Source organism: Myotis brandtii, unplaced genomic scaffold, assembly GCF_000412655.1.
Source record: "Myotis brandtii unplaced genomic scaffold, ASM41265v1 scaffold1738, whole genome shotgun sequence".
NCBI lineage: Eukaryota > Metazoa > Chordata > Mammalia > Chiroptera > Vespertilionidae > Myotis > Myotis brandtii.
In genome coordinates this window covers 62401-77705 of record NW_005356425.1, presented here as the reverse complement: position 1 = coordinate 77705, position 15305 = coordinate 62401, and the positions used below count along the sequence as shown (strand labels likewise).

Here is a 15305-nt window from a genome sequence, read left to right as displayed (position 1 = left end):
GTGCACTCCCACAGCGGGAGCGCCGCTCAGCTGACCTTCGGGTGCTAGGCGCTGGGTGGCAGGCGCAGCTGGGCCTGGATGAGTGGGGAGGGCTCAGGCTTCTCCAATGCCACCTGCTGCTTTGGTCACTACTACATCCTTCGAGGGATATCGGACTGCCGGTTTCAGCCGATCCCCACAGGGCCTGGCCTGCAGGGATCAGGCCTAAACCACATTCCGACATCTCCCGAGGGATCTGGATTGCAAGAGGGCGCGGGCCAGGCTGAGGGACCCCACGGGTGCATGAATCCATGCACTGGGCCTCTAGTATCTCAATAGAGCTTTTACTAAAAACAAAAACAAAGAGAACTAGGCAGGATGGCACTGGTGGACACAACTGATGGGGCATTTAGGGACAGGCGGGACCATGCCGAGGATGGCTCTGGGTTCTACTTGTGTCCGGGGGCCTTCAGATGAGGAGGACAACAGGTAGACGCTCCCTTCTGCTGCCTGCCTCTGGTGCTCACCGGATACCCAGGGACAAAGAGAACTAGGCAGGATGGCACTGGTGGACACACTGATGAGGCATTTAGGGACAGGCAGGACCATGTCGAGGATGGCTCTGGGTTCTACTTGTGTCCTGGGGCCTTCAGAGGAGGAGGACAACAGGTAGACACTCCCTTCTGCTGCCTGCCTCTGGTTCTCCCCGGACACCCAGGGCCAGGGCCCTGGAGGCAGCAGGACACACCGGTTTGGTTGCAGAAAGGACGGCCAAGCTGGTGCTGCAGACTGACAAACCATGAACCTTGAAAGTGGTTGGGCCCCAAAGGACTGAGGTCCAGTTTCCAGAACACCAACCTCCAGGCTTATAGGTTGGGTGGAGGGGCAGAGAATCCCTTGAGGGAGACTGGGAGGGAATGCAGGGATGGGTGGTGAGCCCAGAGGAGGGATCGAGGAGGAGGTGGTCAGTGCCAGAGGGCGAGCTCTGAGAAGCATCTGCTGACTTTAATGAAAAGGAGGTCCTTAGCGCCACCCTACAGAAGTCTTCCTGACAGAGGACATGGGGACAGGAGGCTGGGCTGGGGCCAGAAGGGGGAGTGGGGTTATGAGAAACATTTCTATGATGCTCACCTTACAACCTTGGGGATAGGGACTGGGGACTGAGACTCCTACAGCCAGCCACTGCTCCCCACTTTTAAAATTTGAGTTCCTTGTTGATAATTTCACTAATCCTTGTGAACTTTTAATTTTAAATTTTATAATTGAGACATCAATGTGAACTGTCATGCAAAGGGGCACAGAGACACCACCCACACCACATGGTGCAGCCATAATAGAATAAGGTTTATTGGCGGAAACTAGCAGCAGAGTGGGAGCAGGGAAGGAAAGCACAACTCCTCTGAGATGACGCTGTCTGCAGAGGGGACACCAGCTTCCAAGAGAGGGATCCGCCCTATGTCCTTTGCCGTGACAGTGATGGAGCAAGGGACATCTCTGTGGCTTTCGAACCATGGAGGAAGTGGACTTAGAAGACACTTCTGGAGTTCAGTAGCGAAGTGGCTATGGGGCCACCCAAGGTGATGGGAGTGTGCAAATTCATGTCCATCGGCATCCTTAGTGTGAGCAACACGGACCATCCATCTGTCCTCCAAGGTCAAAGCAGGTGTGGCGAAGAGTAAGAGTGTACCGGCTCCGTCAATATGAACGTCCAGGAGGAAAGAGAGGCCTCCATCCTCTTTAGATTCTTCTCACACTGCACCCCAACTTCTGGGTGCCTAGAGCCCAGCCAAGGTGACAGCTGTGGGGCTTAGGAGTAGGGAAGTCGCCGGCCTGCAGACCCCACGGGAGAGGCACAGGGCAGGCTCTGCAGGTGGCAATGGCTGGGGCTCAGTGCTTCTCGCCAGGCACCTCAGGCCTGTGTGAGGTTCCAGCGAAACTCCATTTTCCGACCATGTGCCACTGAGATACGTGGACTGTGTGGCTTTGGTGGCCTCTGTTGTTGCCAAGGGGACGTGGATGTACACAGCAGCTCTGCATGGTGAGTTATTAAATAAGGTTTATTGCGGGACATGAACAAGCAGAGGGACGGTGGGGGACGCTGAGATGTCACCGTCCCATAGAAGGACGGCAGGCTCCATGGCCAGCTTGCCAGGAGAGAGAGAGCCTGCCGTCTGTGCTCCCTCTGCAGTTACAGGATGAGGGCCAGGAGCCTTGCTGTCAAAGACAAGTCCTCACGAGCAGCCAGCAGCCCCTGCCTCCCCTGGACCTGCGAGGCCAGCTCTCTGCTGTGACCAGGCTGGAGAAAGAGATGTTCGTCTGCCGCCACCCAGGTCTGCCTCTCCTCCTGCCTCAGAGGAACGTGGCTGACCCAGGACACTGCGGCCTCAGCCAGGTGGAGTCTGCTCCATGCTGCCTGCCTGTGGACACCCGCGCTGGCTCCCACGGCCAGAAACAACGCCTGCCATGGGATCGTGGACATTGGGTTTAAATGGGAAACAGTGAGGGAGAGAGTCTGACAGTGTGTAGTGGCGCCTCTGGTTGGCCGGCTCTGTAACTGAGGAATGGCTGCGCCCCAGCAGCAGGTGGCCAAGGGGCACAGGGGCCCACGTGGCACCTGCCCAGAAAACACCTGAGTGGCCGGAGCTCGGCAGGGCAGGTCAGCTGAGCTCCAGAAATCGACAAGTTCCCCACACGAGCCCCGGCCAGAGCAGGGCCACACCCAGCGGGAAAGTCCTTGGCAAGGCTCGTGCTCTGGAAACAGATAGGTGTTTGTGGCTTGGGGCGGCAGAACAGGGAAGACTGTAAAAAGATGCTTCTTCAGATCTTTCGGAGGTCAGGCCTTCCCCACCACGCACACCTTCAAGCTGCCAGCTCCTGGCACTCCTCTTCGCCTGCGTGAAGACACCATCAGGTATTCCTCCTGGGAGGCCTCCTGAGGAGTGTGACGAATGTTGATGCTTTGAAAGAGTGAGAAAGAGCTTTGTCCAGCAGCAGCTAGTTTGGTGGGAAATGCCAGGGTCCTGTATGGACATGAAGTATCCTTGATGCCGGCGACACCAGTGGGAACGGAGACGGGCCTCACTGAGACTCGCTGTTGGGTTTATGTGATTACAAAGAAACACATATTCATTATAAAAATCCAAACATTGCAGAAATAGGTAACACAGAAAGTTAAGGATTCCTGTAATACCTTTCCTTAGAGAAAAACCATCCGCTAGATCATTTTTATACACACATATATGCATACATCATATCAATTCCTTTAAAACATGAGATTGCTCCATTGCCATAAAACTTGGGAATCCCTGGCTTTCCACACTAGCAAGTCCTGGGAGGAAAAACCAACATGCCTACGAAGTCCCATGTCCTGCTCTGGAAGTCTCTGGGCCTTTTCAAGATTCTGTCAGGAAAGACAGTTTTCCTCTGTTGCTGCGATAGGTTTAGAAAATGTTTACAAATTCCTTGATATTCCTCGTTCCAAGCGGAAGAGCGTGATTCCTCTCCCTTGGGTGTGGTGACTGACTTCTAATAAACACAGTAAAGCAAGAGTGACAGGATGTGACACTGGTTATAAAGCCACTGTGGCTTCCTTCTTTTTTCTTTTTTTTTTAAAGGGAAACAGCCTGCCTAGCTGGCTTGGCTCAGTGGATAGAGTGTCGGCCTGAGGACCAAAAAGTCCAGGGTTTGATTCCGGTCAAGGGCACATGCACAGGTTGTGGGCTCGATCCCCAGCAAGTGGTGTGCAGGAGGCAGCCAATCAATGATTTTCTCTCATCATTGATGTTTCTTCTATCTAACTCTCCCTCTCCCTTCCTCTCTGAAGTCAATAAAAATATTCAATAAGTAAGTAAATAAATAAAAATAAAGGAAAACAGCCTATTGGAAATATAATTGACTGGTCAAATTTTTATTTATTTATTTTATTGATTTCGAGAGAGAAGAAGAGGGGGGTGGTGGAGAGAGAGATTTATTTGTTGTTCCACTTATTTATGCATTCATTGATTGATTCTTTTTTTTAATATATTTTATTGATTTTTTACAGAGAGGAAGGGAGAGAGATAGAGAGAAACATCTATCAGCTGCCTCCTGCACATCTCCTACTGGGGATGTGCCCGCAACCCAGGTACATGCCCTTGACCGGAATCGAACCTGAGACCTTTCAGTCCGCAGGCCGACGCTCTATCCACTGAGCCAAACCGGTTTCGGCCATTGTATGTGCCCTGACTGGGGATAAAACTCGCAACCTTGGCGTATCAGGACAATGCTCTAACCAACTGAGCTACTTGGCCAGGGCTTCCTTTTTTCTTTTTCTTTTTTTCCTTTTTTTTTTTTTTTAAGTGACCTAGTAGTTTTGGCTTTTTAAAATATGTTTTTTTTTTAAAAATTGATTGCAAAGAGAGGGAGAGGGAGAGATAGAAACATCCATGATGAGAGAGAATCATCGATTGGCTGCCTCCTGCATGCCCCCTACTGGGGATCGAGCCTGCAACCAGGGCATGTGCCTTGATTGGGAATGGAACCATGACCTCCTGGTTCATAAGTTGATGCTCAACCACTGAGCCACACCAGCTGGGCTTTTTTTTTTTTCAAACAGCTTTATTGAATTATAATCACATACCATATGGTTCACCCATTTTAAGTACAGAATCTGACAGTTTTAGTATATTCACAGAGTTGTGCGGCCATTATCATAGTTACTTTTAGAACATTTTCACTACCCCAAAGTCCTCTCCCTCCTCTTCTATTTTTGGGGAGAGTTTGTGAAGGATTAGTGTTAATTCTTTGAATGTTTTTTTTTTTTAATTATTTTTTTGTTGATTTTTTTTAGAGAGAGGAAGGGAAAGTGGAACATCAATCAGCTGCCTGGCTGCCTCCTGATGCCCCTGAGCAGGGACAGCCCAGGCCCGTGCCCTGGCGGGGAACTGACCCAGCAGCCTCTTGGTGCACAGGCCGACTGGCCAGGGCTTTAAACGTTTTTATTTATTTATTTATTTGTTTGAGGCAATATTATTTTATTTCTTCAAATATGTTTTTATTTTAGAGAGAGAAAGGGAGAGGAAGAAACAACCTCCCACAAGCCCACAACCCCAGCATATGCCCTGACCAGGAACGGAACTGGCTACCTTTCGGTGCATGGAACAATGGTCAACCAACTGAGCCCCACTGGCCAGTGCTCTTTAAATGTTTAAAAGTCACCAATGAAGTCATGCATCTGAGTCTGGGCTTTTCTTTGTGGGAAGTTTTAAAATTACTAATTCATTTCTTTATTGTAGGCCTATTTAGATTTCCTTGAGTTAGTTTTGATAGCTTGTCTTTATAGGAATTTTTTCATTTCATCTGTTATCTAATTGGTTGGCACCCCATTGTTCATAGTATTCCCTTAAACTCCTTTTTCTTTTAGCTAGATAGTAATGTCCCATCTTTCATTCATAATTTTAAGAATTTGAATTTTCTCTACCTTTAAAAAATATTTTTGGGTCAATTTAACTAAAGGTTTGTCAAATTTGTTGATCCTTTCAAAGAACCAAGTTTTGATTTAGTTAATTTTCTCTTCTCTATTTAATTTCTATTCTTATCTTTACTATTTCATTCCTTCTACTTTCTTTAGTTTACTTGTCCTTTTTTGTTGTTTTTTAATATATTTTTATTGATTTCAGAGAGGAAGGGAGAGGGAGAGAGAGATAGAAATATCAATGATGAGAGAGAATCATCGATCCTACATGCCCCATACTGGGGATGGAGCCCGTAACCGGGGCATGTGCCCTGACCAGGAATCAAACTGTGACCTCTTAGTTTGTAGGTTGATGCTCAACTACTGACTGACCCATGCTGGCCAGGCTACTTTGCTCTTTTTCTAGTGTTTTAACATGTAAGTTTAAGTTATAGAGTTGAGATCTTTCCTTTTTTAATATAAGTTTTATAGCTATAAATTTTCCTCTAAGCATTGCTTGGTTCTATCCCATAAGTTTTGGTATGCTGTGTCTACATTTTGTTCATTTCAAAGTATTTTCTAATTTCCCTTGTGATTCTTCTTTGAATCATTGGTTATTTGGGAGTGTATTGTTTAATTTTCACATATTTGTGAGTTTCCCACATTTCTTTCTAGTTACTGATTTCTGGTTTCATTCCACTGTGGTCAGATAATACACTTTGTATGACTTCAATCTTTTTAAATTTATGGAGTCTTGTTATATGACCCAGGTATGGTCTACCCTGGAGAATGTTCTATATGAGTTGGAGAAGAACTCTGCTATTGTTGGCAGTTTTCTTCTTGTTCTGCTCTCTCACTCATTTTGGGGGAAGATAGCTGACATGTTTGAGGACATTCAAGCAGCCCCCAGAGGACTCCATATGGTGAGAAACAGCCCTCCAGCCCACAGCCATTTAAGTGAACAGGCCATGCTGGAGTTATTCCTCCCTCCCCACTCGAGCCTTCGGAGGACTGCAGCCCTGGCTGACATCTCTTCTTCAACTGTGAGAGACCCTGATCCAGAACCACCCAGCCCAACCACTCCTGAAATCCTGACCCACAGAAACGGTGGGAGATAGTAAATATTTGTCATTTTAAGCCTCTAAGTTTGGAGTTAATTTGTGACACAGCATTAGATAACTAGTATAATTACCCATTAATCTGCTGGCTTTCAGGAGAATAACTCTTGAAGCACAGTTGAACTTTAGTCAGCAGTTTTATCTTTTCTAAGGAAAAAAAATGGAAAAGCTAGATTAATAATTTTTTTCTTGTGGAAGCTGCTACAGCCAATGACACACACCTTGTAATGATGACATCAAAACCTTGAGGATAATGAAAAGCAGATAAAATGATGCTGATTTGGGGAGTCATTGGGAAGCCCCAAATTAGCTGTGCCGGTAAAATCCGCTATTTGAGATTCTCAGAGTCATTCTGTAGCCCTTGTCATCAAAAAGATTGGGAATTAACCAGATATCAAAGATGATCCAACCTTTACCATGCCAAAGGCACTCCATAATGTCTACTTCCTGTTTAAACCCAACAGTGGCTTTCTCTTGGAAATCTCTTTTTTTTTTTAGGTAGAAATCAAGTTTCTTTTGGTTATTTTATAGAACTTGGATTCGTTTCTGTATTTTATAAGATGTGGCCGTAATGTTTACATGAATTAATAGGAGGCACACACTGCTTTCCAGAGACCGGGTTTATATGCTGTTTATGTATAGGGAACCCACTCGGTTCACACAGTTCATTATTTGCAAAACTTTACATGTGTGTGTGTGCATGTGCGCACACATTAGTACATTCTTCCAGGTGGCCTCTATTTTTTTCATCAGATTTTCAATCCGTAAAAAACTAAGACCTCTGGGGGGTAATGTGGGGATAAGGACACATATGTAATAACTTAATCAATAAAGAAATTAAAAAAAATAAAGATAAAATGCCATTCCAAAACTCTAAAACACACACACACACACACACACACACACACACACAAAACTAAAACCTCTTACAATAAAAGAAAGAGAAAACTGTCATAAAGAAATTAAAAAAAATAAAGATAAAATGCCATTCTAAAACTCTAACACACACACACACACACACAAAACTAAGACCTCTTACAATAAAAGAAAGAGAAAACTGTAGTTTGTAAGGACGGGTCAGATTTAGGTGTATTTTCAGGTTCAGGAGAAGAAGCCAATAGAGAGGACAGATAGAAAATTCTGGAAAGCAGAAATGCCCTGGCAGACAGTGCCTATCCCCCGAGGTGTCTGAACTTTGGGCTGGCAGAGACCAAGATCCCACAGGTCTTTTTAATCTCTTCTGCACCCCCCCCCACCCCCTCCCTGTTGGTACCTGGATCCTCCTGCTGGGCTGCAATGGGAAGCCGCTCACGCCGCCTCAGGGCCTCCAGGCCAACCAGATCAGGCATGTGGCAGTGGGCGCGCATCACCGTCACCTGCTGGCCCTGGGTAATGGCCCGGCTGCGGCAGCCCAGCCGGGCCTGGTCCCGGCACATCCAGTACACCTTCTCACCAGCAGCCTTCTCCTTCCTGTAGAGGAAGCACTCGTGCACCAGGAACCTGCCCCCGAGGGAAGTCTTCAGGAACTCCAGCGGCTGGGGGGGTCCTAGAAGGAACATCACGCTGTGAGTGGGGTGCCTGGGCCGGGCCTTGAAAACAGGGGAAGGAGCCTGGGTGCCAGAGACGGAAGCTGTTTCCTTCTTCCCACCAGCCTGCGCCAACCGGGAAACTGTCAACCCCCGGCAGGACCACTCTGGTCCCTGCCCTCTACCCCTGTCTGTGCCTCAGGGACCGGGGCTGAAGCTCAGGTCACCAGCCCTGACACCTTCAAGTGGAGACTGGCTGCCTAAGGGCTCTGGTGCTGCCTGGGGAGGCTGGCCTGCAGCCACCCAAATCCCGAGTTTCCTGCAAGCCTCTCGGGACTTGGCTTGGACCCCACACTTGATGGCAAGTGCCCCAGGACAGGGGCTGAGCTGGAACATTCTGGGAGGCCCATGGCTGTTCTGAACCTTTGGCCAGCTGGCAATTAATCAACTCTCTCTCTCTTAAGACTTTTCAGAACCTTAACTGAAAGGTCATGCATGTTGAGTTTGGGGTGGCCAAAGAGAACGGGGTGGGGAAGGGGGGGGGAAGGGAGAGACAGAGGAAAACAGAAACAAGAAAGGCCCAGAGAGCAGAGACAAAGGGTCCCCAAGGTGCAGGCACATTGCCCCATACATGGGTGCCGAGCACAATCATGCCACCCTGGCCCACCCCATTCCTCCAGTGGTCTGAGCTGGTTTCTCTTACTGACAACCCATCCCGGACTGGGCCCAACAACGCGAGTGGGGAACCCAGAGGTAGCCTCTGCCCACAGGGAACTCAGCCAGGAGGACAGACTGACAGGCATGGTTGGACCCCACTGGACATGGGCCATGGATGGGAGGTCCTAGCAGGCAGCTCTGCCTGTGTTTTGGGGTTGGCCCCGGGGGCTGCCAGGCCAGCAGGGAGACCAGGGCCCAGCGCCCGCCCACACCTGAACCTTCCCTCAGGACTTGGGTGGGGAACGGCTCGCGCTGCTTCAGGGCCTCCAGGCCCCCCAGGTCCGGCGGGTGGCAGTGCCTGCGCATTACCATCACCCGCTGGCCCTGGGTGATGGCCCGGCTGCGGCAGCCCATGCGGGCCTGGTCCCGGCACGTCCAGTACACCTTGTCGCCAGTGGCCTTCTCCCGCCTGTAGATGAAGGACTCGTGCACCAGGAAGCTGCCGCCCAGAGGGGTCCTCAGGAACTCAGGGTCTCCTGGGGAGAAACGGGGGGAGCAGTCAGGGCAGGGAGAGCCCGGAGCCCAGGCCTTGGAACAGAGCAATGACGTGGGCAGGGGCCCTGATCTCAGACCCGAGCAACATGGTTCGAGGAGTGACCTCCACAAGCTCCGCCCCAAGCTGTACCCACTTCCTCCCAGCTAGAGGGCCCTGGAGCCCCGGACACAGACACCCACCCCCCCAGCTTCCAACCCAGCCTCGCCTTAGCTCCCAGGGGCTCCTTTCCAAAGCCTGGCAGGGAGGGGAGATGAGAGGCTGGTGAGGTGGAGGCCCCTGAAGGCAGAGGGCTGTCCCTCCATCTCATGGTGCCGACAGGAAAGGGGTGTCTTTGCTACATCTCCTAGCTTACCCAGGTGGCTGCAATGGGGTGTACACTGGCCATGCAGTCCCCGCTGAGTGGGAGGGTAAGTGGATGGCCACTCCGGGGGACAAGTAATCAGCAGTACAATAGGCACAGTGTGGAACGCACAGCCGACTCTCCAGGGAGCCAGGCTGGGTGGGGATTTGACGCTAGGGCAGCAGTTGGAGGCAAGCAATAGTGTGAATGTGTTGGATGTGTTGAGACGGAGAACTTCTGCCCAAAGGACTCCCTTCCCTCTGTCCAGGTACAGGGACCACACAGAGGAGCTGGAGACAGACCGGGGAGTCTGTTTCCCCACAGCAGAGGATGGCAGAAGTCAAGGGGCCAGAACGCCCTGGAGAGGTGGGGGTGTCTGGATGTGGCATGGAGCTAGGTGACCTCAGGGCATGATTCTGTTCCTCTGGCACCTGATGAAAATGTCCCCTGAGGAAGGAAGGCACAGAGCACCAGGACAGAAATCGGGAGAGGGGAGGAGCGGGCCGCAGAGCAGAGATGCTGACAGAATGGTCGAGGCTGGGGGTGAGGGCTGGGGTGTGATCACAGACTTGGCAAACCAGCCTGTAGCGCAGTGGTTCTCAACCTTCCTGATGCTGCGACCCTTTAATACAGTTCATCATGTGTGGTGACCCCCAACCATACAATTATTTTCGTTGCTACTTCATAACTGTAATTTTGCTACTGTTATGAATCGTAATGTAAATATCTGATATGCAGGATGTATTTTCATTGTTCGTGACCCACAGGTTGAGAACCGCTGCTAGGGGAAGCCACTGACAACAGTGGAGTCCAGTGGCCAAGTCTGGGAGCCTGAGGTCCCTCTGAAGGTGGGTCCAGGGCAGCGCCACGCAGGGCCTGGGTGTGGGTTGTTTGTATGAAGAACAACCATATAAGGGGGTCTGCGCCTGGGGAGGAAGAATCTTCGGGTGCGGAAAAAGGAAGTGGAAGTCTGCATCGGGGCTGTGACACTTCTTGCTCGTTTTCCATGCCCCAGGCCCAGAACGGGGGCAGCCAGTCTTAGACCACCGTGGGAGGGTCCTCCTTGTGGGCACTGGCCCATCCCTTGCATAGGATCACTTCAGACAGCTGTGGTCATTCAATAACAGAGACCGTATAACCAAGGAAGGATCTATAACCTGGAGCTCTGCAAATAGCCACACTCTCCATCAAGATACCTTCAGACACACATGGTCTCAAAGTGCGGCCTCCAGGGACCCTTGCCGGGCTAGTAACTAGAGGAGGGACTTCAAAAGACAAGGAGGCGCACCAAAAAAATTAAGATATCTAGGAATAAACTTAACTAAAGAGGTGAAAGACCTCTACTCAGAAAACTACAGGACGTTGAAAAAAGAGATAGAGGAAGACATAAACAGATGGAAGAACATACCGTGTTCATGGATTGGTAGAATCAACATCATTAAAATGTCCATACTACCCAAAGCAATCTATAAATTCAACGCACTTCCCATTAAAATACCAACGGCATACTTCACAGATCTAGAACGAACTCTCCAAAAATTCATCTGGAATAAAAAAAGACCCCGAATAGCTGCAGCAATCCTGAGAAAGAACAAAGTAGGTGGGATCTCAATACCAGATATCAAGATGTATTACAAAGCCACTGTTCTCAAAACTGCCTGGTACTGGCACAAGAACAGACATATAGATCAATGGAATAGAATAGAGAACCCAGAAATCGGCCCGAACCAATATGCTCAATTAATATTTGACAAAGGAGGAAAGAACATTCAATGGAGCCAAGATAGTCTCTTCAATAAGTGGTGTTGGGAAAATTGGACAGATATATGCAAGAAAATGAAACTAGACCACCAACTTACACCATACACAAAAATAAACTCAAAATGGATAAAGGACTTAAATGTACGACAGGAAACCATAAAAATTCTAGAAGAATTCAAAGGCAACAAAATCTCAGACATATGCCGAAGCAATTTCTTCACTGATACAGCTCCTAGGGCACTTGAAACTAAAGAGAAAATGAACAAATGGGACTACATCAAAATAAAAAGCTTCTGCACAGCAAAAGAAACCATCAACAAAACAACAAGAAAACCCACTGCGTGGGAAAACATATTTGCCAACGTCATATCTGATAAGGGCCTAATCTCCAAAATTTATAGGGAACTCATACAACTTAACAAAAAGAAGATAAACAATCCAATCAAAAAATGGGCAAAGGATCTAAATAGACACCTTTCAAAAGAGGACATTCAGAAAGCCAAGAGACATATGAAAACATGCTCAAAGTCACTAATCATCCGAGAGATGCAAATCAAAACAACAATGAGGTACCATCTCACACCTGTCAGAATGGCTATCATCAACAAATCAACAAACGACAAGTGCTGGAGAGGATGTGGAGAAAAAGGAACACTCGTGCACTGCTGGTGGGAATGCAGACTGGTGCAGCCACTATGGAAGACAGTATGGAGTTTCCTCAAAAAACTGGAAATGGAACTCCCATTTGACCCTGTGATCCCACTTCTAGGAATATATCCCAAGAAACCAGAAACACCAATCAGAAAGGATATATGCACCCATATGTTCATAGCAGCACAATTCACCATAGCTAAGATCTGGAAACAGCCTAAGTGCCCATCAGTAGATGAATGGATTAGAAAACTGTGGTACATCTACACGATGGAATACTATGCTGCTGTAAAAAAGAAGGAACTCTTACCATTTGCAACAGCATGGATGGAACTGGAGAGCATTATGCTAAGTGAAATAAGCCAGTCAATGAAGGAAAAATACCACATGATCTCACTCATTCATGGATAATAAAGACCATTACAAACGGGGGTAAGAGATCAACTGAAGGACTTGTATGCATGCATATAAGCATAACCAATGGACATAAGACACTGGGGGGTAGGGGAGGCCAGGGGATTGTCAAGGGCGGGGGAAAAAAGGACACATATGTAATACCCTTTGTAATACTTTAAGCAATAAAAAAATTAAAAAAAAAAAAAGACAAGGAGGTAAACTAAGCAAGAGAGAGACCTCGAGATGAGGTCCAGCTAGGGGACCCCAGTCAGACTGGAGCAGAAAGCCTGGTGAGCTGCCCGCTGCTGAGTGAGGAGGGGACGTGTGAGGAAGGAGTGATGGGCACGCAGAACACTAAGTGGGCAAATAAAGCAGCTGCTCAGCTGCCCGGAAAACAAAGAGCTGTGTGAGGGAGAAGCCATCGCAATGCATTCCCAGCTCAGCGAACCAATTTATACAATACAGCGAAAACAAAAACTGCAGTAACTGCACTGAAAGGATGGGGGCAGCAGGTAACAGCTGAGTCCTCTATCTTTACCAACACTTCCTCTCATTAGAAATCTACAGGAGATTCAGTTGATGATGGTAGAAGCACGTTTCAAGAAATAGGGTAGCCCTGGCTGGTGTGGTCCAGTGGTTGGAGTGTTGTCCAATACACCAAGGGGTGGCAGATTGGATTCCCGGTCAGGGCGCCTACCCAGGTCGCAGGTTTGATCCCTAGTCAGGCACAAGTGGGAGGCAGCCAATTGATGTTTCTCTCTCACTTTTTCTCTCTAAAAATCAATTAAAAAAATAAAAGAAAACAAGGGAAAGAGCTCAGAATTATTATTTGGGGTGGGAATTGGGAGTGAGGATGGGGCGGGGCTGCCGTGTGCCTTGTAGCTTCATCTCCAGGTACACGGAAGTTACACGGAAATGGAATAAAAAGAGTCTGAAAGAAATACAATCAGAAATCTCAACTGCCCAGAAAACCTGAGAGAACTTTAGGGCCAAAAGGTTCCTAATTTGGAAATTAAGCAACTGATAACTTCTGAAAGAGAGGCAGGTGTCTCCCAGACATGAGTGAAAAGCTGGGTAAGTAAGAGAAGGCAGGGCCAAAGCTGCTCTTCTTAGCAAGACGACGACAAGAACATTTACGTTATTTACATCTTATGCCTGTGAGAGTCCAAAAACCAGGCCCTTTGGGGCTGACCAAGTGGACAACGATGGAAAGAGAGGGGTTGTGACCCTCGTCAATGGCTCCCTTGGGGCAGATGATAGATATTTATGGAGCAGAGCAGAGGAGAGAAGTAGTTGGCTAATTGCATGAAAATACCACCTTCTGTCTTTAATCACGTGGTCTGTAGGATGTGCCTGTTACTCAATACTGTATTATCCAATCACACTGTAAAAGTGAGAAACTGGCTGTGTGCAATTAGTTTCCTCTATGAATTCTTAAGAAAGAAAAGGGAGGAGGAAGAGGAAAGGAAGCCTGGGTTGATCACGTGCTGTGGAGATGTGGGGGCAGCTTGGGGCTGGTCTACCACCTGAGTGAGTGGGACGACCTAGAGTCACCCCGAGTCTGGTCAGGGAATGTGGAGAGGTGGTGGTGGAGGAGTGGAGGCAAGGAAAGGGAAAGGCAAGCGGAGAGGGCCGTAACTCCTTCCAGAGAGCTCCTGGTAAGGTACGGGAGGTGCCTGCTAAGGGACATGGGCGTCAAAAAGGAAAGGCTGGCTGATCTCCTGCCTGTCCCCAGACCTGCTCCCCATCTGTCTTACCTGAACTCCCCCTCTGGCCGACACCAGGGCGTTTCTCCCGCTGCCTCAGGGTCTCCAGGCCCATCAGATCAGGAGGGTGGCAGTGGCCTCGCATCACGGTCACCTGCTGGCCCTGGGTGATGGCCCGGCTGCGGCAGCGCATGCGGGCCTGGTCCCGGCAGGTCCAGTACACCTTGTTGCCAGCGGCCTTCTCCCGCCTGTAGAGGAAGGACTCGTGCACCAGGAAGCTGCCCCCCAAAGGGGTCCTCAAGAACTCAGGGCCTCCTTATGAGAAATGGGGTAGGTGGTCAGCAAAGGCTGAGCCAGGCCTGATGCCACCCCCTCCCGCTCCCAGACCCTCAGGATGTAAGACTTGAGGGGGCCCCGGCTCTGGCCAGTGGGCTTGAAGGACTCACCCAGGCCCTTTTCCTGGTCCCTGGTGGGAGATTCCTGCAGGGCCTGCGGCTTCGTGTGCTTTCTGGGCCGGGGCCTGGTGAGGGTCAGGGTGCCAGGCCCCCTGTGGTACAGCAGGCTGTCCACACCTTGGAGCAGCTTGTTCACTTGGCCCCCAGGGCCGCCTGGCCTGGCCTTCTGTGTCTCCATGGTCTTCTCCTGCTGCCGCCGGGCCTGCAGGCCCTCCATGTCGGGCGGATGGCAGTGGCCGCGCATCACAGTCACTCGCTGGCCCTGGGTGATGGCCCGGCTACGGCAGCCATGAAGTACGTGGTCTCGGCACGTCCAGTACACCTTGTCTCCCACAGCCTTCTCTCGCTTGTACAGGAATGACTTGTGCACCAGGAAGCTGCCCCCATAACAGGTCTTCAAGAACTCGAAGGGCGGGCGCTCTGTTGGGGAAGGAACCAGCAGTCACAGTGGTCAGAGGGGCGGCGGCCAGGCGTGCTCTGTCCAAATGCAGCCCACTGCACCCCCGCCCAGCAGCTCAAGGGGGAGTTGCAGTTCCTCTTCTGGTGGTCAGAGAGGTGGCCATGCCCAAGATCATACGCCCAGGTGGTCCAAGCTGGCTCTGACTCCACAGCCTATGCCCACACGTACTCCAGGTCATACTTTTTCTTAGGGTTTATTTGAAAATGTTATCTAATTTTTGATTTATACTTGCATGCGCCATAAAATACAGATGGTACCAAAAGATACAC

At 49.5% G+C, this 15305-nt stretch overlaps 2 protein-coding genes across 4 annotated transcripts in view; both read right to left on the bottom strand.

Moving 5' to 3' along the window:
- Positions 1-15305, bottom strand: part of PAQR4 (progestin and adipoQ receptor family member IV) — a 30241-nt gene that overhangs the window by 11323 nt on the left and 3613 nt on the right. The gene's annotated exons all lie outside the window — the stretch shown is intronic.
- FLYWCH1 (FLYWCH-type zinc finger 1) overlaps positions 1303-15305 on the bottom strand; it is a 31370-nt gene continuing 17367 nt past the window's right edge. For all 3 annotated transcript variants that reach the window (XM_014537148.1, XM_014537151.1, XM_014537150.1), the window contains 6 exons: positions 14568-14996; positions 14173-14436; positions 8984-9247; positions 7802-8074; positions 6603-6675; positions 1303-3070 (listed from right to left, as the gene is read on the bottom strand). In XM_014537148.1, the coding sequence (XP_014392634.1) occupies positions 3058-3070; positions 6603-6675; positions 7802-8074; positions 8984-9247; positions 14173-14436; positions 14568-14996 (1316 nt within the window). In that variant the 3' untranslated portion in view covers positions 1303-3057. The remainder of the gene's footprint in view (positions 3071-6602; positions 6676-7801; positions 8075-8983; positions 9248-14172; positions 14437-14567; positions 14997-15305) is intronic.